This window comes from Rhinopithecus bieti, unplaced genomic scaffold (assembly GCF_001698545.2).
Source record: "Rhinopithecus bieti isolate Rb0 unplaced genomic scaffold, ASM169854v2 scaffold_13207, whole genome shotgun sequence".
Lineage (NCBI taxonomy): Eukaryota > Metazoa > Chordata > Mammalia > Primates > Cercopithecidae > Rhinopithecus > Rhinopithecus bieti.
This window is the reverse complement of record NW_016807866.1, coordinates 2,099,643-2,119,076: the sequence shown is the minus strand read 5'-3', so window position 1 is coordinate 2,119,076 and position 19,434 is coordinate 2,099,643. Positions and strand designations below refer to the sequence as shown.

The 19,434-nt window shown below is 40.5% G+C and overlaps 1 protein-coding gene across 13 annotated transcripts in view; it reads left to right on the top strand.

Moving 5' to 3' along the window:
* The first annotated feature begins 630 nt into the window (after positions 1-630).
* SYNJ1 (synaptojanin 1) overlaps positions 631-19,434 on the top strand; it is a 111,660-nt gene continuing 92,856 nt past the window's right edge. For 11 of the 13 annotated variants that reach the window (XM_017883903.1, XM_017883915.1, XM_017883904.1 and 8 more), the window contains exons 1-2: positions 631-1,208; positions 2,236-2,381. In XM_017883903.1, coding sequence (XP_017739392.1) covers positions 1,114-1,208; positions 2,236-2,381 — 241 coding nt within the window. In that variant the 5' untranslated portion in view covers positions 631-1,113. The other 2 variants (XM_017883906.1, XM_017883913.1) reach the window with 2 other exon arrangements.

Below are 19,434 nucleotides of genomic sequence, written 5' to 3'. Positions count from 1 at the left end.
TCTCCTTCATGACTTGGAGTGGCTTCTTTTCTAATAAATTTAGTTCCGTGTCCTGAAACCAGGGTGGGTGCAGCTTCTCTAAAATGGATGAAAAAATCAAGTCACATGACAGGGCCTGAAGAGGGAAATGATTTTTGCAACACAACCAAATTTAAATTCTGCTTTGGCTGTTAAAAACCAGAAGGAGAAGAGGTAAACAAAAAGCAAAGGCAAGTGGAGACAGTTTGAGTCCTGGGTTCTTCAGGTTTTCAATTCCTTTCTGCCCTGTTGGCTTTGACTTCATTCTCTTACTTATTAGGTCTATTCAATGGAAGCAGAAATAAATCTATGGGACACGCTGATATTAGCCAGGAAGCACAATTTGTTGAAAAATGAGGATGAGATAAAAGGGTCAGGTGCCTTTAGTCACTAAATTCCACGGTTGGCAAAAGCTATTCATCCTTCAGTGACAACCACAGCTGTAGTGGCCTCCCTACAGCCATGTTTTGTTGGACTCAGCCTTGAGATTCTGGTTTGTGACTTCCCACTCTCCATCGTATACACCTGAGCACTCTTCGATCGCACCCTGTGAGCTCCAGAACACACAAGAAAAGGCACCAAACAGAACTGTCCCAGAGCAGGCATTAGTTTTTCTTCTGCTACCTACCCCGATACTCAAGACTAGGAACTCGGTGCCATTTGCTGGGCTGTCGACACCATGGACAGCTCTTCAGGCGCCACCTAGTTGGCTAGGCGAGCCGACCATATCGAGCCCTCCCTCCTCTCCCGTCAGGCCCGTGGGGCGGCAGGGGTGGTCCTGACGCCCAGCTTGGGGAGCAGCAATACGCAGCCCCCCAAGCTTTTCTCCTGAGTCCCTCCCCGGCGCTCACGCTCTGAAGAGCCCACGCAAAGGGACCAAGGAGGCCGGATCTTCCCTATCCTTGCACCCCCGGCGGTGGGATCGCAGCTCGGCTTGGGGGCGGCTGCAGGAGGCGAAGGTCTGTGGAGACTGAGGCTCCGGCCGCCCGCTGGTGCCCGGCCTGGCCTGTTGGCGCAGAGTGGGCGTGGTCTCCCTCCTGACGCCCCGCCCCTTCCCTCGCGAGGGGCGGATCTTCCGTCCGCTGCCGCGGCGCAATGCGGAAGAGATGGGCCTGCTGGAGCGGAAGTGACGCTTCTAGAGGCTGTGGCGGCGGCTGCGGGAGAAGGAGGAGGAGGAGCCGGAGGAAGGGGTGAGCAAGCCGGCGGGGGGCGGGGAGCGGCCGAGGCCGGACCCACCGGCAGCCGGGCGGGCGGACGCCTCCAAGACCAGCCTCTGCCTCCGCAGCCTCAGCGGGAGCGGTGAGGGGCGACCGCGAGCAGCCGGGGTGCGGGAGAGCGGGCGGGGTTGTGAGGAGACCACGGGTTGTGCAGGGCGCCGCGTCAGGCTGGGGGCTGGTGACAGCGGCTGTCAGCCTACCCGCGGGAACGAACCGAATCCGCCTGGTCGCCCGGGCATCTCTTCTGGTGCATAAATGGAGGGTTTGGGCTTCTCGGCTCTTCATTCTCTCTGAGAAGGAGCCGTTTTCCCGAGCAGTCGACTTCCCGGGACCCCGAGGAGCCCCAGTCGGGTCGGTGCCCCGAGTCATGACTCTTCCCGGGTGGCCATTCGTATTTTTCGGCCCCGCCTGCCGTCCCCCGAGCCGGCGGTAGCCCGGGGCAGGGGAGGCGGTGGTAACCTGTGCCGTTTCCCTTGCCCTTCGTCGCCACCCCCGGGAGAGCCTGTCGCGTAGAATAATCCTTTTCCTCCTCCTGCCCCCTAAGGAGCTTTGAACCAGCCTTGTCACCCTTCCCTTCCACCTCCGTTCCTTTCCCCTCGAAGGAACTGCTTGAAGTTTCCAAATCGGTTCCCTTTCAACGTAGTGACAGATCTTGAAGCAGGAAGCTGATAAACAACTCCGAACGAAATACGCTCAGAATTTTTCCTTTCAGTAAGCATAAATTAAACGGGAAACTCAACCAAACCGTTGATGGACTTTACAGTGTTAAAACCTTGTCTTGCCTTGGTATGAGAATTGGTAGCTTTTCCTCTTGCTTTTTGGTAAAATTAAGTGACGACTTATCTTTTGGAATAAGCCATTTTCTCCCTGAGCTGTCTGTTTTTTTCCCACCCCAACCCCCCATCAAAACCTGGCAGGGAGAGACTTTTGGATGCTTTGCAGTCCTTGCTGCAGAAGGAAACATCAGCTTCATTTGCTTTGCTTTGCTTGGTTTCCACAGGGCTGCCTCCGAAGAAAGGAGAATGGCGTTCAGTAAAGGATTCCGGATCTATCACAAATTGGATCCCCCACCGTTCAGCCTCATAGTGGAAACTAGGCATAAGGAAGAATGTCTCATGTTCGAGTCTGGGGCTGTTGCTGTGCTCTGTAAGTCATCTGTTAGATCCCAATTTATCATGGTCTCTGTTTTGATTTGAAATAATTCAGATGCAACCATTTTTAGAAAAGAGCCCGACAACCCTTTCACTGTATTTCCTCTAGCAGATTATGCTTGTATTTCCTTCTAATCAAACTTATTTTCCTGTAAACTTTTGTTAACAGGTTTTGTTGAGGGGGGTGCAGGGCGATGCCAGTTTTGGTGCAGGAGTTTGCTTTCTTGGGTTTTGCTGCTGCTTCTAAAAGTAAATGTTTTTTTCCAAAGAAATATTGTTGCAGTTTGTATCATATATCACATAAACCCATACAATGTCTTGCTTGACATATTTACTGGTAGGTCACTGCTAGTAGTAGGTATTATCTAATGTTATCCAATATTGTTGGAGTATTTATGTTATGGCCGTTATGTTTTCATTAAGGGAATTGTAAACAGCCTCTAGATTTTCATGTGAGATACATGATTGATTTCATATTATTTTAAGAAGTATTTTGATAGTCTAATTTAAAGAAAAGGACTATTGTACCACAATAAAAATAGATTAGTAAGGTTTGAGTTATTTTAGGGGCAGATGGGTGGAATTAAAATTAATTTGAATACTATGTTTCTTTCTTAATGTATGATATGCCAGGTGTGGGGGCTCATGCCTGTAGTCCCAGCACTTTGGGAGGCCAAGGGGGACAGAGCGCTTGAGGCAGGGAGTTTGAGACCAGTCTGGGCAGCGTGGTGAAACTCTTTCTGTACAAAAAATACAAAATTTAGTCTGGTCTTATCGTGTGCACCTTTAGTCCCGGCTACTCAGGAGGCTGAGTTGGGCGGATTGATTGAGTCTGGAAGGTCGAGACTGCAGTGAGCCTTGATCTCGCCACTGCCCTCCAGCTTGGGCATCACAATGAGACCCTGTTTCAAAAATTAAAAAGAAAAGAAAGTATATGATTATATATATATGATTTAGGCAGATAATCCTAGTGTTAGGATTAGTTTAGTTACTGATTATATCCTTATAAATTAAAAATAGTGTTTGAAAGGCATACTTACAAATATAAGCCCTTAAATATCTTAAACTACTAAGCTTTCTCCAGCCTCAGTAAATGAAGAGCTTAAGACCACACTCTTTGCTTATAGAATATTAATGTCAAAGTGTTAACTTGACTAAAATAGTATAATTGCATCTGATGGGGAAAAAGATAGTGACATAATGAAAAGTCTTAAGCAAAGAACAGTGTATTAGAAATAAATATTTGGTACATAAGTTTTTGAATGAAGGAGAAGGGGCTCTAGGTCTAAGAAATAAGTATAAATAATATTGACTAAATCAGTATGGGCTTAATTGCTTCAAGTTGTTTTTTGGATTTAAATCAAACTGTACCTTGGTACAGTATTAATTTCCATTGCATATATTTTTATACAAGTGTAATTCTTATACTGATGAATTCTTAATAAAAATATTGGGGGGGCGAATGTTTGCTTTCCTGTGGGAAGCATTTTTCAGCTGCTTGTGTTTTTTAGTGACATTACCTGACTTACTAATCTTGTATAAATTCTAAATGTGTCTTTATGATTACTCATAACAGCAAGTCAAATTTTCAGCTGCAAACTGTGTATTACTTATAGTTTTTAGAATTATTGCTGTACTTTACTCCAAGGTTAGAAAACCTAAGAATAATCATATTTCCAAAACCTCCAGCAGCCATCTTTTATGCCAAATAATGATTTGTTTTTGCCAAAAGGCCCTAAAACATTTATTTTGGCATTAATGTGCATTCTAAGGAGAAAGAATATTAAAATATTGTCTAAACTATTCTGTTTTCATTAGGTTTAGACTATGTGAGTAATTCAGAAAAAAAAATGTTGGAATATTTCCTCTTTCTATAAAGCTAACATAAACGGATGTCTAATCTCTTGGAATGTCATTATCTTTCCTACTATAAACTTTACAGTAATATTTTCTTCAGTCATTTGACTTTTAAAATTAATTTGGCCTTCATTTTGGAGTGATACCAAGGTTTGTATTGTGCTGTACAGTGTTCACTTTTAAAATCTTCACACTTTAAAAATGCCTATTGTATTCAGAAGCTGTGCTTGGAAAATATCAATGTGTTCTCTTCATCTTCAACAATCCCAGCTCCCTGAATTTCAGTGCATGCTGCATATTCATCTACCTGTAGAAGCTTCTAAAATCATGTTTTGTTTGTTTGTTTTTTGAGACAGGGTCTCACTCTGTTGCCCAGGCTGGAGCGCAGTGGCGTGATCTCGGCTCACTGCAACCTCCACTTCCCAGGTTCAAGTGGTTCTCCTGCCTCAGCCTCCCAAGTAGCTGGAATTACAGGCATGCGCCACCACGCCTAGCTAATTTTTGTATTTTTAGTAGAGACGGGGTTTCACCATGTTGGCCAGGCTGGTCTTGAACTCCTGACCTCAGGTGATTCGCCTGCCTCAGCCTCCCAAAGTGCTGGGATTACAGGCATGAGCCACTGCGCCTGGCCCTAAAATCATTTTTTATAGTAAAGCAAAGTGTAACCCTGTTTTTCACCAAGATTAAGTTTATTCTTCTCAACCTGTTATTTGTCCAGTGTTGATCTCCTTTAAGGAGATCTGGTGTTTCCTCAGTGCCTTCCCAAGCACCATGCTTTTTTCAGCTTGATCATACTGTTGCTTTTTACACCTTCTTCCTCCAAGATTGTTAGAGTGCTGCTTCTCTAATCTGAGCCTGTCAGTCCCACTGAGGTCCTCCTCGGGTCTTCTTCCTTCGTAAGACTCTGCCCCAACCACTCCAGCTCATCTTTATCTCTGCCTTCCCTTCATTTCTCTAGAACTTACTCTGTATCACAAGGTGCATACTTTGTTTTCGTTTTTATTTTTTGAGACAGGATCTTGTTCTGTCACCCAGGCTGGAGTGCAGTGGCATGATCACGGCTCACTGTAATTGAACTCCCTGGAACTCCCGGGCTCAGTTGATCCTCCTGCCTCAGCCTCCTGAATAGCTGGGACTATAGGCGCACACCACTATGCCCAGATAATTTTTTTGTTTGTAATTTTTTGTAGATGTGGGGTTTTGCCATGTTTCCCTGCTGATCTCAAACTCCTGGGTTCGTGGTCTCCACCTGCCTCAGGCTCCCAAAGTGTTGGGATTACAGGTGTGAGCCACTGCTCCCAACCAAGACGCATACTTCTTGTGTGCTGGTTTTGTTGCTGTCTAAATGCTCATATGTAGGTGTTTTTCTTGGAAATGGGTGGTGGAAGTGACCTTAGCAGGACTTGGTCTTTATGTACCCAAAGTTCCTAATTTCAAGTCTCTACTTGCCCTGGCTTTACTTGAAAGAGTAAATTTTAAACGGACATTTTAATCAGCGTACAGTGTTGAGGATTAGCAATCACTTAATTTTCTTGGCTTATGCTGAAGTGTCATGAGATACCAAACATGAAACTTTATCTTTCATGTTATTAGCACATACCAAAAGGTTGCAAGTAAAAATACAATGAAAATAGTCTCAGACCATGGCTCCCCTTAGGGACCCGAGTGTTCACTAATGCAGCCTCAAGACTGTCTTTATGTTGATAGGATTCTAAGCTTAAATCAGTCATGATGTTATGACATTATCAGTGTTATAGTCCCCTGGGCAGCTTTTACAAATACTGGTATCTGGGCTCCAGCCCCCTGGATGTTCTGATATAATTAGATTGTGATGCTCATTTCTGAGCAAAGCGTATATAGGCCTTTCTGTGATAGATTAGGGGATTGCTTTTTTTTTTTTTTGGCTTGCAGATTTTATCCAAAATAGCCATGTTTCCAGAATTTTAATGCTGTTGTCTTTTATGGGGCTACTAAGTAGTTTTCTTAAAACTCTCAGGCTGAACTAAGTGCCAATACTCTTGTAGCACTTTGAATATAGTGCCTTCATATCATGGGGAATTGTGCTCAGGTTCTGTGTCTGGATGCCGTGCTCCTTGAGGAAAAGGCCCCGTGTGTCTTAGTAATATTTGCAGTCTTAGTGCTTAGTGTAGTGTTTTACTCATACTTGAAGAAAATGTGATTATTAAATGAATGACAGTAAGGGAAAGACTAACCTAGATTACAAAGTTGATAAACATGCAGTTATTATGTTTGAAAATATGAGGTCTTTTTCTGTATATTTTTGTTGTTGTTGTTGTTGTTTGAGCAGAGTCTTGCTCTGTCGCTGAGGCTGGAGTGCAGTGGTATGATCTCAGTGCGCTGCAACCTCCGCCTCCTGGGTTCAAGTGATTCTCTTGTGTCAGCTTCCTGAGTAGCTGGGACTACAGGTGCACACCACCATGCCCAGCTAAGTTTTGTATTTTTAGTAGAGATGAGGCTTTACTGTGTTGGCCAGGCTGATCTGAACTCCTGAACTCAAGTGATCCACCTGCCTTGGCCTCCCAAATTGCTGGGATTATAGGCGTGAGCCACCAAGCCCAGCCCTATAAAACTTATTTCATATACATACATACATACACACATATATATATATAACATTTATTTTTTCTTTGAGACAGAGTATTTTTTTTTCTTTGAGATGGAGTTTCATTCTTATTGCCCAGGCTAGAGTGCAATGGCGCGATCTTGGCTCATCGCGACCTCCGCCTCCAGGGTTCAAGTCATTCTCCTGCCTCAACCTCCCAAGTACTTAGCTGGGATTACAGGCATGCACCACTATACCCAGCTAATTTTGTATTTTTAGTTGAGACAGGAGTTCTCCATGTTGGTCAGACTGGTCTCGAACTCCCGACCTCAGGTGATCCGCCCACCTTGGCCTCCCAAAGTGCTGGGATCACAGGCATGAGCCATCGCGCCTGGCCTATTTCCTATATTTTTACGAATTGTTATCTGACTGAACTGCTGATATAAAAGACATATATTACACATTATTTAGATTTGTTATTGACAAATTCTATTGGAAATAACTATTACCCACATTATTAAGGTTCTTCTGAAATGCCAATTTGAAATGTCTGTGATAAATGTTATTTATTATTTCTATAAGTACTATTAATTTGTTTCAAAATTACTTTTTTTTCCCCCAAGATGGAGTCTTGCTCTGTCACCCAAACTGGAGTGCAGTAGCGTGATCTCGGCTCACTGCAGCCTCCGCCTCCTGGGTTCAAGCAGTTCTCCTGCCTCAGCCTCCCAAGTAGCTGGGACCACAGTCGTCCGCCACCACACCTGGCTAATTTTTCTGTATTTTTAGTAGAGACGGGGTTTCACCATGTTGGCCAGGCTGGTCTTGAACTCCTGACCTCATGATCCACCCACCTCAGCTTCCCAAAGTGCTGAGAATATAGGTGTGAGCCACCACGCCCGGCCTTCAAAATTACCTGTTTAAAATAGAAAATAATTTCATTATTTCTTCTGTTGCATTTATTTATTTAAAACACCTTCTAAAAAGTTCTTACCCTTAGATAACAGTTAATATGTTTTTTAGTAGTGTACCCATTTTTAGCATTACTCAGTTTTGAAAAGTATTTGTACAGCAAATGTTTGATTAAATTGCAATTTGATGTCTTTGGAATAGTGGGTCAATGTAGCAGGTGAGCTATGTGACTAGTTTGCTGCATCTACCAGTTTAAGCAGCTTGTGTGATGGTTAACAAGTTATAAACAAGTACATATTTTTTTCCTGGAAACAATTTATTAAGAGATAAAAGATGTCTCTCAGCTTTGTGCACAGTTCATTATTCTTCGTCTTTCTACAGTTTACACACACATACACAAAGACTGTCACAGGAGAAGGACAAGCCATCAGTCTGACATACATGTGTTACATTTACAGTCTCAGTGTTTTCAGCCCATCTCAGGCTTCAATAAAGTGAATGATTCATTTCATAATTATGTCCTAAATAGAAGATGGAGTAAAGAAAAGGTCAACATGTGGGAAATGGAGGATAACTGTAAAAACAGAAGTCATGTAAAAGATGGGGATGTGAGGTGGCGCCATGGATTCCTAACTCTTAAAATTAAAACTTTTGCTCTTTTCCATATTACATGCTAGCATAGGAGTAAGGATGAATTGCTTTTATCTGTCTAGTGGTAAAGTTATTTTCAGACTTTTCAAGTAGCATAATTTGAGTCAGATTAGGACTCAAATCATGCATTTTATAAATAGCAAGGCCATATCATTGGACCTGGTTTTCCTACAGGTTGTCCATATGAGATTCTTTGTCTACCTAATTTTTTCTTACAACGTAAGTCATAATACTATATATAATACTAAATATAAGTCATAATACTATAGGACAATATTCTGAGATCTTTGTTACAGAATGCGAAATAATCCTCTCTTTTCTATAAAACTGCATAGTTAAAGGACTAATCATAGTGAAATGATAATGGCTATCACTTACTGGAAGCTTATTCTGCCAGTCACAACATTAAGCCAGAGGTTTTTAAACTTCATTGTTTTATGGTGACCTTATTATCTCATTACGTTTTTTTGTTTTTTTTTTTTTCAAGAGAGAGTTTCGCTCTTGTTGCCCAGGCTGGAGTGCAGTGGTGCGATCTCGGCTCACCGCAACCTCTGCTTCCCGGGTTCAAGCAGTTCTCCTGCTTCAGCCTCGGGAGTAGCTGGGATTACAGGCATGTGGCACCACGCCCGGCTAATTTTGAATTTTTAGTAGAGACGGGGTTTCTCCATGTTGGTCAGGCTGGTCTTGAACTCCTGACCTCAGGTGATCTGCCTGCCTCAGCCTTCCAAAGTCCTGGGATTACAGGCATGAGCCACTGTGCCTGGCCTCGTTAAGTTTTTCACAACACCTCTCTGCCACAGACAATACTTAATAGTTCTGTTTATTAAATAGGTCCAATAAATATGTGTGTCCGAACAACTTTTATAGCTGTTCAAAAAAAAAAAATGCAGAAAACAATAGAAAATTTATTTTCTTCATAAATAACCACAGTTTACTAATGAGATGTATGTGCTTGTTGAGCACTGAGAGCTGAATAGCTTTTCCTTTTTTTTTTTTTTTTTTAAGATGGAGTTTTACTCTTGTCACCCAGGCTGGAGTGCAATGGCACGGTCTCGGCTCACTGCACCCTCTGCCTCTGGGTTCAAGCAATTCTCCTGCCTCAGCCTCTTGAGTAGCTGGGATTACAGGCACCTGCTACCACACCTGGCTAATTTTTGTATTTTTAGTAGAGACGGGGTTTCACCATGTTGGCCAGGCGGGTCTTGAACTCCTGACCTCAGGTGATCTGCCTACCATGGCTTCCCAAAGTGCTGGGATTAGGGGCGTGAGCCACTGCTCCCAGCCTGGATAGCTTTTCAAACCTTGGAACAGATTGAACACTGCCATCCTCATTTCCTGTTCCACATTGATTTGCAGGTGACACTTGCTTTTATCACAGCAGCCAGCAAAAACCCAGTTTCACTAATATATATCATCCAAGGAATGCACTGCAATCTAATATGACAACTCTGAAGCACCTCACGTTGATAGTTTGGCTGGTTTCCAGCATGTGTTGAGAATCTCAGTGTTTCCTTCTGTTTAAAATATGCAGCTTTCCTGGGGGTTTGCTATAGTGCTGGGGGGCATCTTAGCACAGAGTTTAGGAGATGTGGCATTTGACACAATTTTTTTCATTCAGTTCAGATTGTGCTTTTATCCGTGTTTCAGAGATTTGGGAACTGAGGAATGGAAAGATAACTGCTCTAATGACATAGTCCTACCATTTAATTTTTTTACTGTAATTGTTGTTTGTGCTGTTGTGAAGCTATTGTATTACTGTATATTGTGTGGCTGTTATTTTCAGGGGTGGGGAATGAAGCATGAAAAGAAGGGAAGGCGTTAAGGTTAAGGGTGTAATTGGTAGCATTTTCTAATGAGGGAACTGTACACTTGTGTTTTTCCCTACAAACTATTAATATATTAATATATTAGAGGAGAAAGTATGGTTTAATTTACAGTAAAGTCATTAAAAACAAAGTTTCTTTCCTGGGCCAAGTTAAATGTCAGGTTCTAGAATTTTGGATAAATGTAGTAGGTGGTAATGCCAAACAGTGTGTATAGTTTGTTTTTTTTTTTAATTGCCAAATGCTGTCAGCATGATTGCCCTTTAGATAAGTTGCAGTGTCCTGTCTCTTTTAAGAAAATTTGCAAGTTGAGGGAAGAAGTGACTTTTATAGTTGACTTTTCAGCAGAGAAATCATGAAATTTAGACTTGTTGGATATCACTTTATGTTAGGGTTGCAAAATTCATTTTCTTTTATAAATACTTTTGGAAGGTGCATATTTCTTTTCTTATGTGCCCCTGTAGTCTGAGGAATGTACGTATTTAATAGGAAGTAACTTAAATGTCAACTCTTTAAAAAGAAAATCAACTGAACTTTTTAATTCTGGGTTGGTAGTAGGATTAACCTAGGGCCAAACCGGTAGTTAGTTCTTAAGTACTTTCATTTCTTCACCACTTAACTTTTCTATGAGAAAATAAAAAGGAAAGGCAGAACTTCCACTCTCACTGAATAGTGAAAACTCTGTGACTTTTTATTGCATCATCTCATGTCTATCAGATGTTCTAACTTGTCCTATAAAATATAAGTAACTCAGGACTGTAACAGGAGCTTCTGACCACAGTGGAGTAACAAGAACTAGATTTACCCTCCTATCTTAATTAACAACAACAAAATGAACAAAATATATAGAATGATTTGCAGACCTTGAACAAAAGGCAGCGTAAGATGCTGACCCTCGAGAGAAGGGAAACAAGTGAGGTGGGCTTTATGAATGCTCCAGCTTACTTCCTGGAGAGCTTCCAGGCCACAGCAGCAGAAGAGTCACTCAAACAAAACTTAACAGGATTCCTGAGTAGGGAATATGGGGAGACCAAGGCAGCCAGAATCTCAGGGCTGTGTGCTAGAGACGAGACAGTTGCACAAAGAGCTCCAGAGATCTGTAGAGGACTCCGCTTGAGACCAGCTGAGTGCTGATCGGTGCCAGTGTGTAAGGAAACCATTTGAGGCAGGGAAAGAATCACCAAAAAGGATTAGGCAGAAAAATTTCTGGAGCTCACACAGGGCTAGAAATAGTTCATGTTTAGCAACCAGAGTGGAGAATTGGGTTGAGTAGTGAAAAGGGTATACTGCATGGAGAATTGGGTTGAGTACTGAAAAGGGTATACTGCTACAGTAAAGGGGCAAAGTAGTCCTAGACTAAATTCCACTCCAGCCCTCCCTAACAAAGCTTAAAAGCAAGACCCAAAGGAATGACACTGTTTCCAAGTAACTTAATTTCCAAATAACTGTATCCCAGAATGAAGTTTAAGAATATTTATAGGAATATAGGAAAATACACCTCATAAGGAGCAAAGTCAAATGTAGAAACAGATGCTGTAATAGATAAGGACATTGAAACAGCTATTATAAATATACTCCATATACTCAACAAGTAGAGGAAAATATGAGCCTGTTAAGAAGAGATATGAAAAATGTGAAAGAGGCCAGGTGTGGTGACTTACACTGTTAATCCCAGCACTTTGGGAGGCCAAGGTGGGCGGATCACCTGAGGTCAGGAGTTCAAGACCAGCCTGGCCAACGTGGTCAAACCCTATCTCTACTAAAAATACAAAATTAGCTGGGCGTGGGGGCAGGCGCCTGTAATCCCAGCTACTTGAGAGGCTGAGGCAGGAGAATTACTTGAACCCAGGAGGTGGCGGTTGCAGTGAGCCAAGAGCATGCCGTTGCATTCCAGTCTGGGCAACAGAGCAAGACTCTGTCTCTAAAAAAAAAAAAAAAAAAAAAAAAAAAAAAGTGAAAGACCCAAATTAGACTTCTAGATGTGATAGGGATTACTGTATTAGACATTGCAGAAGAAATGATTGGCAAACTTGAAGACATAGTAATAGAAACTGTCCAAAATAAAATACGGAGAGAAAAAAGGCTGAAATAAATAAATACACAGAGCATCGGTAAACTGCAGGATGACTTCCAGTGACCCAATGTACATGAATATGTGGATCCCAGAAAGAAGGTGGTAGGGAAGAAAAATACTTGAAGAAATAATAGCTGGCAATTTAGCAAATTTGATGAAAGCTATGAATCCACATATCCAAGAAGCTAAATGAACACAAAGCAGAACACTATACCCAAATACATGATCAAATTACTGTTTACCAGTGATACAGAGAAGATCTTAAAATTAGCCCAAGGAAGAAAAGACACACATGTACAGAAGAAGAGTGAAGATAAGAATGATAGTAGACTTTTCTTTACAAGCAATCCAAGCCAGAGGAAATGGGGAACATCTTTAAAGTAGTGGAAGGAAGAAACCAAACCAAACCATCCACCTAGAGTTTTGTACCCAACCACAAATGAAGATCGAAGGTTGAAAAAATATGAGCTAATTATAATGATTAGTAGTTTAATATTGTAGTATTACCTTTCTTAGCATCCAATATAACACTTTCGAAACTTTTGAGATTGTAAAGTCTGATTCAGTGAAATTTTGAAAGCAGCATACAAAGTGAAAGAAACAATGAAGAATGGAATAGGCTAGTGCAATTGGTTAGCCTTGTAATTAGAGTATCAAAAGGAAGTATAGTTTTAAAATTGTGTATCATATTTTTACTGGTGACAATTAAAATTTGCTTGAGTGTTTTAATGGTCGTTAATAAGAATTTTGTATTTTATCTTTTTCCAACTTAAATAGAGTTTATAAGTATAAGCCATTGCTGATCTGTGGTGTTACATATGTGAGCACATGCATTCACATTGAGTTGCATTTCATAGCTGCTGAACCAAATTACTGAATAATTTGGCACTTGGAGAAAATAAATTTGGTATTTGGAGAGATGTATAAATTCTTCTGGGTTGGCTACTCATTACTTCCTCAGTTCAGAATGAAAACATTTTAGACCCTTGAAATTCCTGGATAATTCTGGGCCAACTGAGTCAGTGAAAATAAAAAAAATTTTAAAAAACTTTATTGTCTCAAAACATTAAATATTTATATATGGTAAATGTACTTATTAAAATTTTGTGTTTCTATTTCATTATAGTCTTATTTAACTTTATATATATGAAAGTGTGTTTACTTATATAACTAGCTCTTAGCAATAAATATTTTTTGAGTTATGTTTCATTCTGTTCACTGGTGGACCGTAGGATTGCTGTAGTCTGTTGAATCTGTTGCTGAAATATAGATAAAGTCATTTAATATCCTATGGACCATGTGTGAACTATAAGTAGAATGAATCTTCTTTTTTTAATTTTTTTTTTTTTTTTTTTGAGACAGAGTCTCACTTTGTTGCCCAGGCTGGAGTGCAGTGGCATGATCTTGGCTCACTGTAACCTCAACCTCCTGGGTTCAAGTGATTCTCCTGCCTCAGCCTCCTGAGTAGCTGAGATTACGAGTGTGCACCACCATGGCCAGCTGATTTTTGTATCTCTTTAGTAGAGACAAGGTTTCACCATATTGGCCAGGCTGGTCTTGAACTCCTGACCTCAAGTGATCCACCTGCCTCAGCTCCCCAAAGTGCTGGGGTTACAGGCGTGAGCCACCATGCCCAGCCTCTTTTGTTTTATTTTAAATTCTGGAATCTTATAATTAAGTAAATTTCTAGCTGGTTGTACCTTAGTGCTCATTAGTTGTCTGTCCTTGGTTAGCATTGGGAATATATCTTTGGCCTATCTTGTTTCCTAGTTTTATCAATTCTCTTAGAGAACAGAGTAGAAAGTATAGTTTTCAGATTTTTAGTTGTGGCAAAGTGACGTGGGATTGATACAGAGCTGGGTTGAATAATTATACTGGATGACACAATTGAGATCCAGCTTTTTGAAACTCAGATAATGAGTTAGAACCTACAAAATGAAAATGCACTTCCCCTTGCACTGGATTGAATGTTTGTGTATTCCTGAACCAAAAATGACTATTGAGATATCATGTGCTGTTTGGATCAGGTAGATCATTGGCAGAAGAAGGTAGAAATTTCTGTGATTTCCATAGTATCACAAACTGGTGGCTACCAAATGAGGAAAAGTTGGAATAGGTACCGTATTGATGGTCTTATCAACCACTGCATACCCTCAAACCTGATGTTCTTCAGTCTCCCTTATCTCAATGGATTGCACTCCATCTACCAAGTTGTTTCAAACAACTTAAGAATCATCCTCAACACCTCTTCCCCTCACATTTCACACATTCTCTCTGTTCTACCTCTTCCCCTCACATTTCACAGGTTCTATTACCAAGTCTAGTCAATTCCTCCTCTTAATTTCCTTGAGATTCCATGCAACTCCCTCCATTTAGCTGGCTCTGTTTCAATCAAGACTCTGTTGTCTCTTTCATGGATCATTACAATTGCTTCCTTGACTGGTCCCTCTGCTTCTACTTACCCTACCTACCCCCTGCAGTCTTTTAAAAAACACAATTTAGATCTTATTATTCCCCTGCCTAACACTCTTCAGTGATTGGCCACTAAAGTTAAAATCTAAACTCTAAGATGACCTATAATAAAATCGGGTTTCAGCTTCCCTCTTCAACCTGTTACCACTTTACCTCTTGGTTTCTATATTCCAACCTCATTGGCCTTCTTTGACTTCTGAATGTACCAAATTCTTTCTGGCTTCAGGGTCATTACATATGCTGTTCTTTCTGCTCAAATGTATTTTTTTTTAAATAATAAGCTTTTTAAATTATAATACATGTAGAAAAGTATATAAATCTTAAACATACAGCTTGATATATTATTGTAGGATAAACATACCCTTATTACCACAACTGGGTTGAGAAATAGAAAATTATTACTGGCATACCAGAGAGCTCTCCAGAGAATAATCACCTCATGCTCCTTCCCAATTATCTTTATTATGATCTGCAAAGATAATCACTATTCAGACCTCTTATATCATAGAATAGTTTTAAGTGTTTTTCAACTTAACATAAATGGAATCATTCTCTGTGTATTCTTTGGTATCTAGCTTCTTTCACTCAATGAAATCATCCATGTTGAAACATGGGAAATCATCCATATTGTAGCAAGTGGCAGTAGTTTACTCATTTTTGTTGCAGTGTAGTCCATTTTATGAATATTAAAATATTTAGCTATTGACATTTGCTTTATTTCCAATTTTGCTATTATAAATGACACAAGTATGAACATCCTTGTACATGTTTTTTGGTACATATATGTACACATTTCTGTTGGATATATTCTTAGGAATGGAACTGCTGGATCGAAGTATATATGTCACCTGAAACATTTTTATCTCCACTCTTTATTTGGCTAGCCTTCCTGTCTCACTATAAAGGTCACTTCCTCAGTGAGGTTTATTCTAATAATTGTCCTCCTCCAACAAACAATTTTAAATTAGGTTCTCCCATTGTAATCTGTTGGAACTCCATTACAGTACTGACTATAATTTATAATTTTGCATTTGTATGGTTATATAATACCTGTCTTCCTAATCTGATTCCTAAGAAGGTGTCACGGTACTGTTTTTATTCCTAGAACCTTACCAGGGGCCTGGCGCATGGTAGGCATTCAGTAAATACTTCTTGCATGAATGAATGAAAGTTTTTTGTTTTTTGTTTTCCCTTAAATGTCACCAAGATTAGAATGTGAAGTTTAAATAGGACATTAATTTAGATAGTTGAATATCTTTCAGCTGGAATTTTAATTACTTTTATAAGAGGAACCTTTTCCTTTTAAAATAATTTTTTTCTTTATATATGAATGGAAAGAAGCTTAACTGCCAGCTAGTTGTGTGATCTTGGATGAATGCTCTAACCCCTACTCTTTGTCTTCTGAAAATGAGAAGCTTGGATTGCATGATCTCTAGGATCCTTCACACACAGGAGGTTCTCCGGTTCTATACCAAAGTGCTGTCTGCATGCAAATAAGCTCACCACAAACTGCAGTGCATGCAACCACAGGCAAATTGTGGTTCTAGAGAGATCATTTTAACATGCAGTCTTATTTTTACGTTGTTATTGACCTTCTTTAGCTTGGTCTTCTGTATCAGCTGGGGAAGAACAGTGTATTCTCAGACCGGAAGGTTTGAGCCACAGCAGAATGTTGACATTGGATAGTGGACCCTTCATTTGCATGGCTTTATTATTTAGCTTAAATTATTATAATTCATCAGAAGTTGGAGAAATTTACATTTAAATTTCATCCTCCAAATACTTTTAAAGTTAAATGAAAGTGGCATTTAAGTTACCTATTGCTCTTGGATAAGAAGTTAATTTTGTTTCTTTCCTGTTCAGATGTGGAGTTAGCAATGCAGGTGTGATTATCATGTGACAACTATTTTATGTTTGACAAACCTCTCTTTTAGAGCCACAACTCATGAAAATCAAGAAATAGGCATATGATTATGTCTTCATCTGAATTTTTATAGTTTGATCCTAATACTTTATTATTTGCCTTAAATTCTAATTTGAGAAACGAGGTGGTAATACAACAGTGCTGAATAATGCCAGTTATGTCACATGACATAGTATTATAGAAGTAAGTCACTGCTGGGCACGGTGGCTCACACCTGTAATCCCAGCACTTTGGGAGGCCGAGGCGGGCAGATTACAAGGTCAAGAGATCGAGACCATCCTGGCCAACATGGTGGAACCCCATGTCTACTAAAAATACAAAAATTAGCTGGGCCTAGTGGCGCGTGCCTGTAGTCCCAGCTACTCAGGAGGCTGAGGCAGAAGAATGGCTTGAACCCAGGAGGTAGAGGTTGCAGAGAGCCAAGATCATACCACCACACTCCAGCCTGGCGACAGAGCGAGACTCCATCTCAAAAAAAAAAAAAAAAAAAAAATTAAGTCACTCCAGAAAAAAAAAGGTGGAGGATGTCAAATAATATTATAGAGCACAATTGATATGTTAAATTTTGATAGAGAACAATTGATACATTTATATTCTGAGTGTTTTCTGTAGTCTGTAAATAGACCACCTCTACAGTTTCTATTTTTGTTACCTTCCAGGAGCTTAAAGAGGAATAGTTGTAGGTTGGGCCTCCCTTCAGTCATGCATGAATTTGTTTGGGTAAAAGAAGTTTGAAAACATGCACAGAACTAAAATAAGGAAGGAGTTGAGTTATCTGAATTAAGTTGTAGGATATTACTACCTCATGGCTTTATATAGTTTTAAATATTTCCTAACTTCTTCTGTGATAATGAGCAAAAGCAAACTTACTATTTTCCAAGGATAGTTTCCGTTTCAACAGGTAGAATGTTAAAACTAAATTATTTAGGATGAATGTAAGGAAAACATTGATGGCAGGGTATAACAATATTTACCCTTCCTAAGGCCTCCATTCTGGAATTACTAAATCTTCTCCTTTCTTAATTTAATATACATTTACTATTTGATGAGTGTTTGAGAGCCTTGGGAAGTGTGGGCTATGGGACCATTCTAAAGATTGTAGGACTTACTACTCCCTTTGAAGTTTATGAAAGTCCAAATTGATCAGGTACAATGGCTCACACTTATAATCCCAGCACTTTGGGAGGTTGAGGTGGGAGAATCGCTTGAGCCCAGGGGTTTTAGGTTACAGTGAGGTATGATCATGCCACTGCACTCAGGCTTGGGTGAGAGTGAGAGATCCTGTCTGGGGGGAAAAAAAAAAGTTCAAATGCCTATTGAACTTTTGGCTAATGCACTTCTGGTCTAGGGTAATTAGAGAAAAGTACTTCTCTGATCCCTTAGAATTCCAGTAGCTTCTGGCTCTCTCAAGATAATTGGCCAGAGTTATCTTCTCTCCTTTCTGAATGTATCCAGTATTTTAAAGAACGTAATGAGAATAATTTTTTTAACATTTTATTTGGAGAAATGGTGTAACTGTTATATATGTCACCTAGCCTCCATAATTATCAACTCATGGACACTTTTGTTTTTCTATATTTCTACCTACTATTTCTCCCTCCTTTTTTATTTATTTATGTTTTTATGTTTTTATTTATTTATTTTGAGAAGGCATCTTGTTCTGTCACCCAGACTGGAGTACAATGATGCAATCTCGGCTCACTGCAACCTCAACCTCCCGGGTTCAAGCTTTCATGCCTTAGCCTTCCGAGTAGCTGGGATTACAGGTGTCTGCAACCACGCCTGACTAATTTTTGTATTTTTTTTAGTAGAGACGGGTTTTCACCATGTTAGCCAGGCTAGTCTCAAACTCCTGACCTCAAGTGATCCTCCCATCTCGGCCTCCCAAAGTGCTGGGATTACAGGCATGAACCACCACACCCCACCTGATTTCCATTTCTTTTACATGAAAACATGGCAGCGAGAATTCTGTCAATACTCTTTAAGCATAATGTTTAAACACATGAGTTTAATAGGCAGTGTTTTTGGCTGGACACCATGGCTCACATCTATAATCCCAGCACTTTGGGAGCCCAAGGTGGGAGGATCACAGGAGGTCAGGAGTTCAAGACTGACCTGGCCAACATGGTGAAACCCCATCTCTACTGAAAATACAAAAATTATTTGGGCGTGTTGGTGGGCACCTGTAATCCCAGCTACTCGAGAGGCTGAGAGGCAGGAGAATTGCTTGAACCCAGGAGGCAAAGGTTACAGTGAGCCAAGATCTCGTCACTGTAGTCTAACTTAGGTGACAAGAGCGAGACTCTGTCTCAAAAAAAAAAAAAGCAGGGTTTTTTCTTTCTTTCTTTTTTTTTTTTTGAGACGGAATCTCGCTCTGTCGCCCAGGGTGGAATGCAGTGGCGTGATCTTGGCTCACTACAACCTCTGCCTCTTGGCTTCAAGCAATTCTCCTGCCGTAGCCTCCTGACTAGCTGGGACTGCAGATGTGCACCATCACACCCTGCTAATTTTTGTATTTTTAGTAGAGACACGGTTCCACCATGCTGGTCTCTATAAACTCCTGACTTCAGTGAGCCACTCGCCTTGGGTCTCCCAAAGTGCTGGGATTATAGGCTTGAGCCACTGTGCCCAACTGGCAGTGTTTTTTCTTAAGTCAGTAAAAATTTTACTGTCTAAAAGTGAGTTGGATCCATGAGTGAATTGAAATATATTTCTAATACTTAAGTAAGATTGGTTTTATGTAGCTTTTAATTGTTCTGTGATTAATAGGCCATT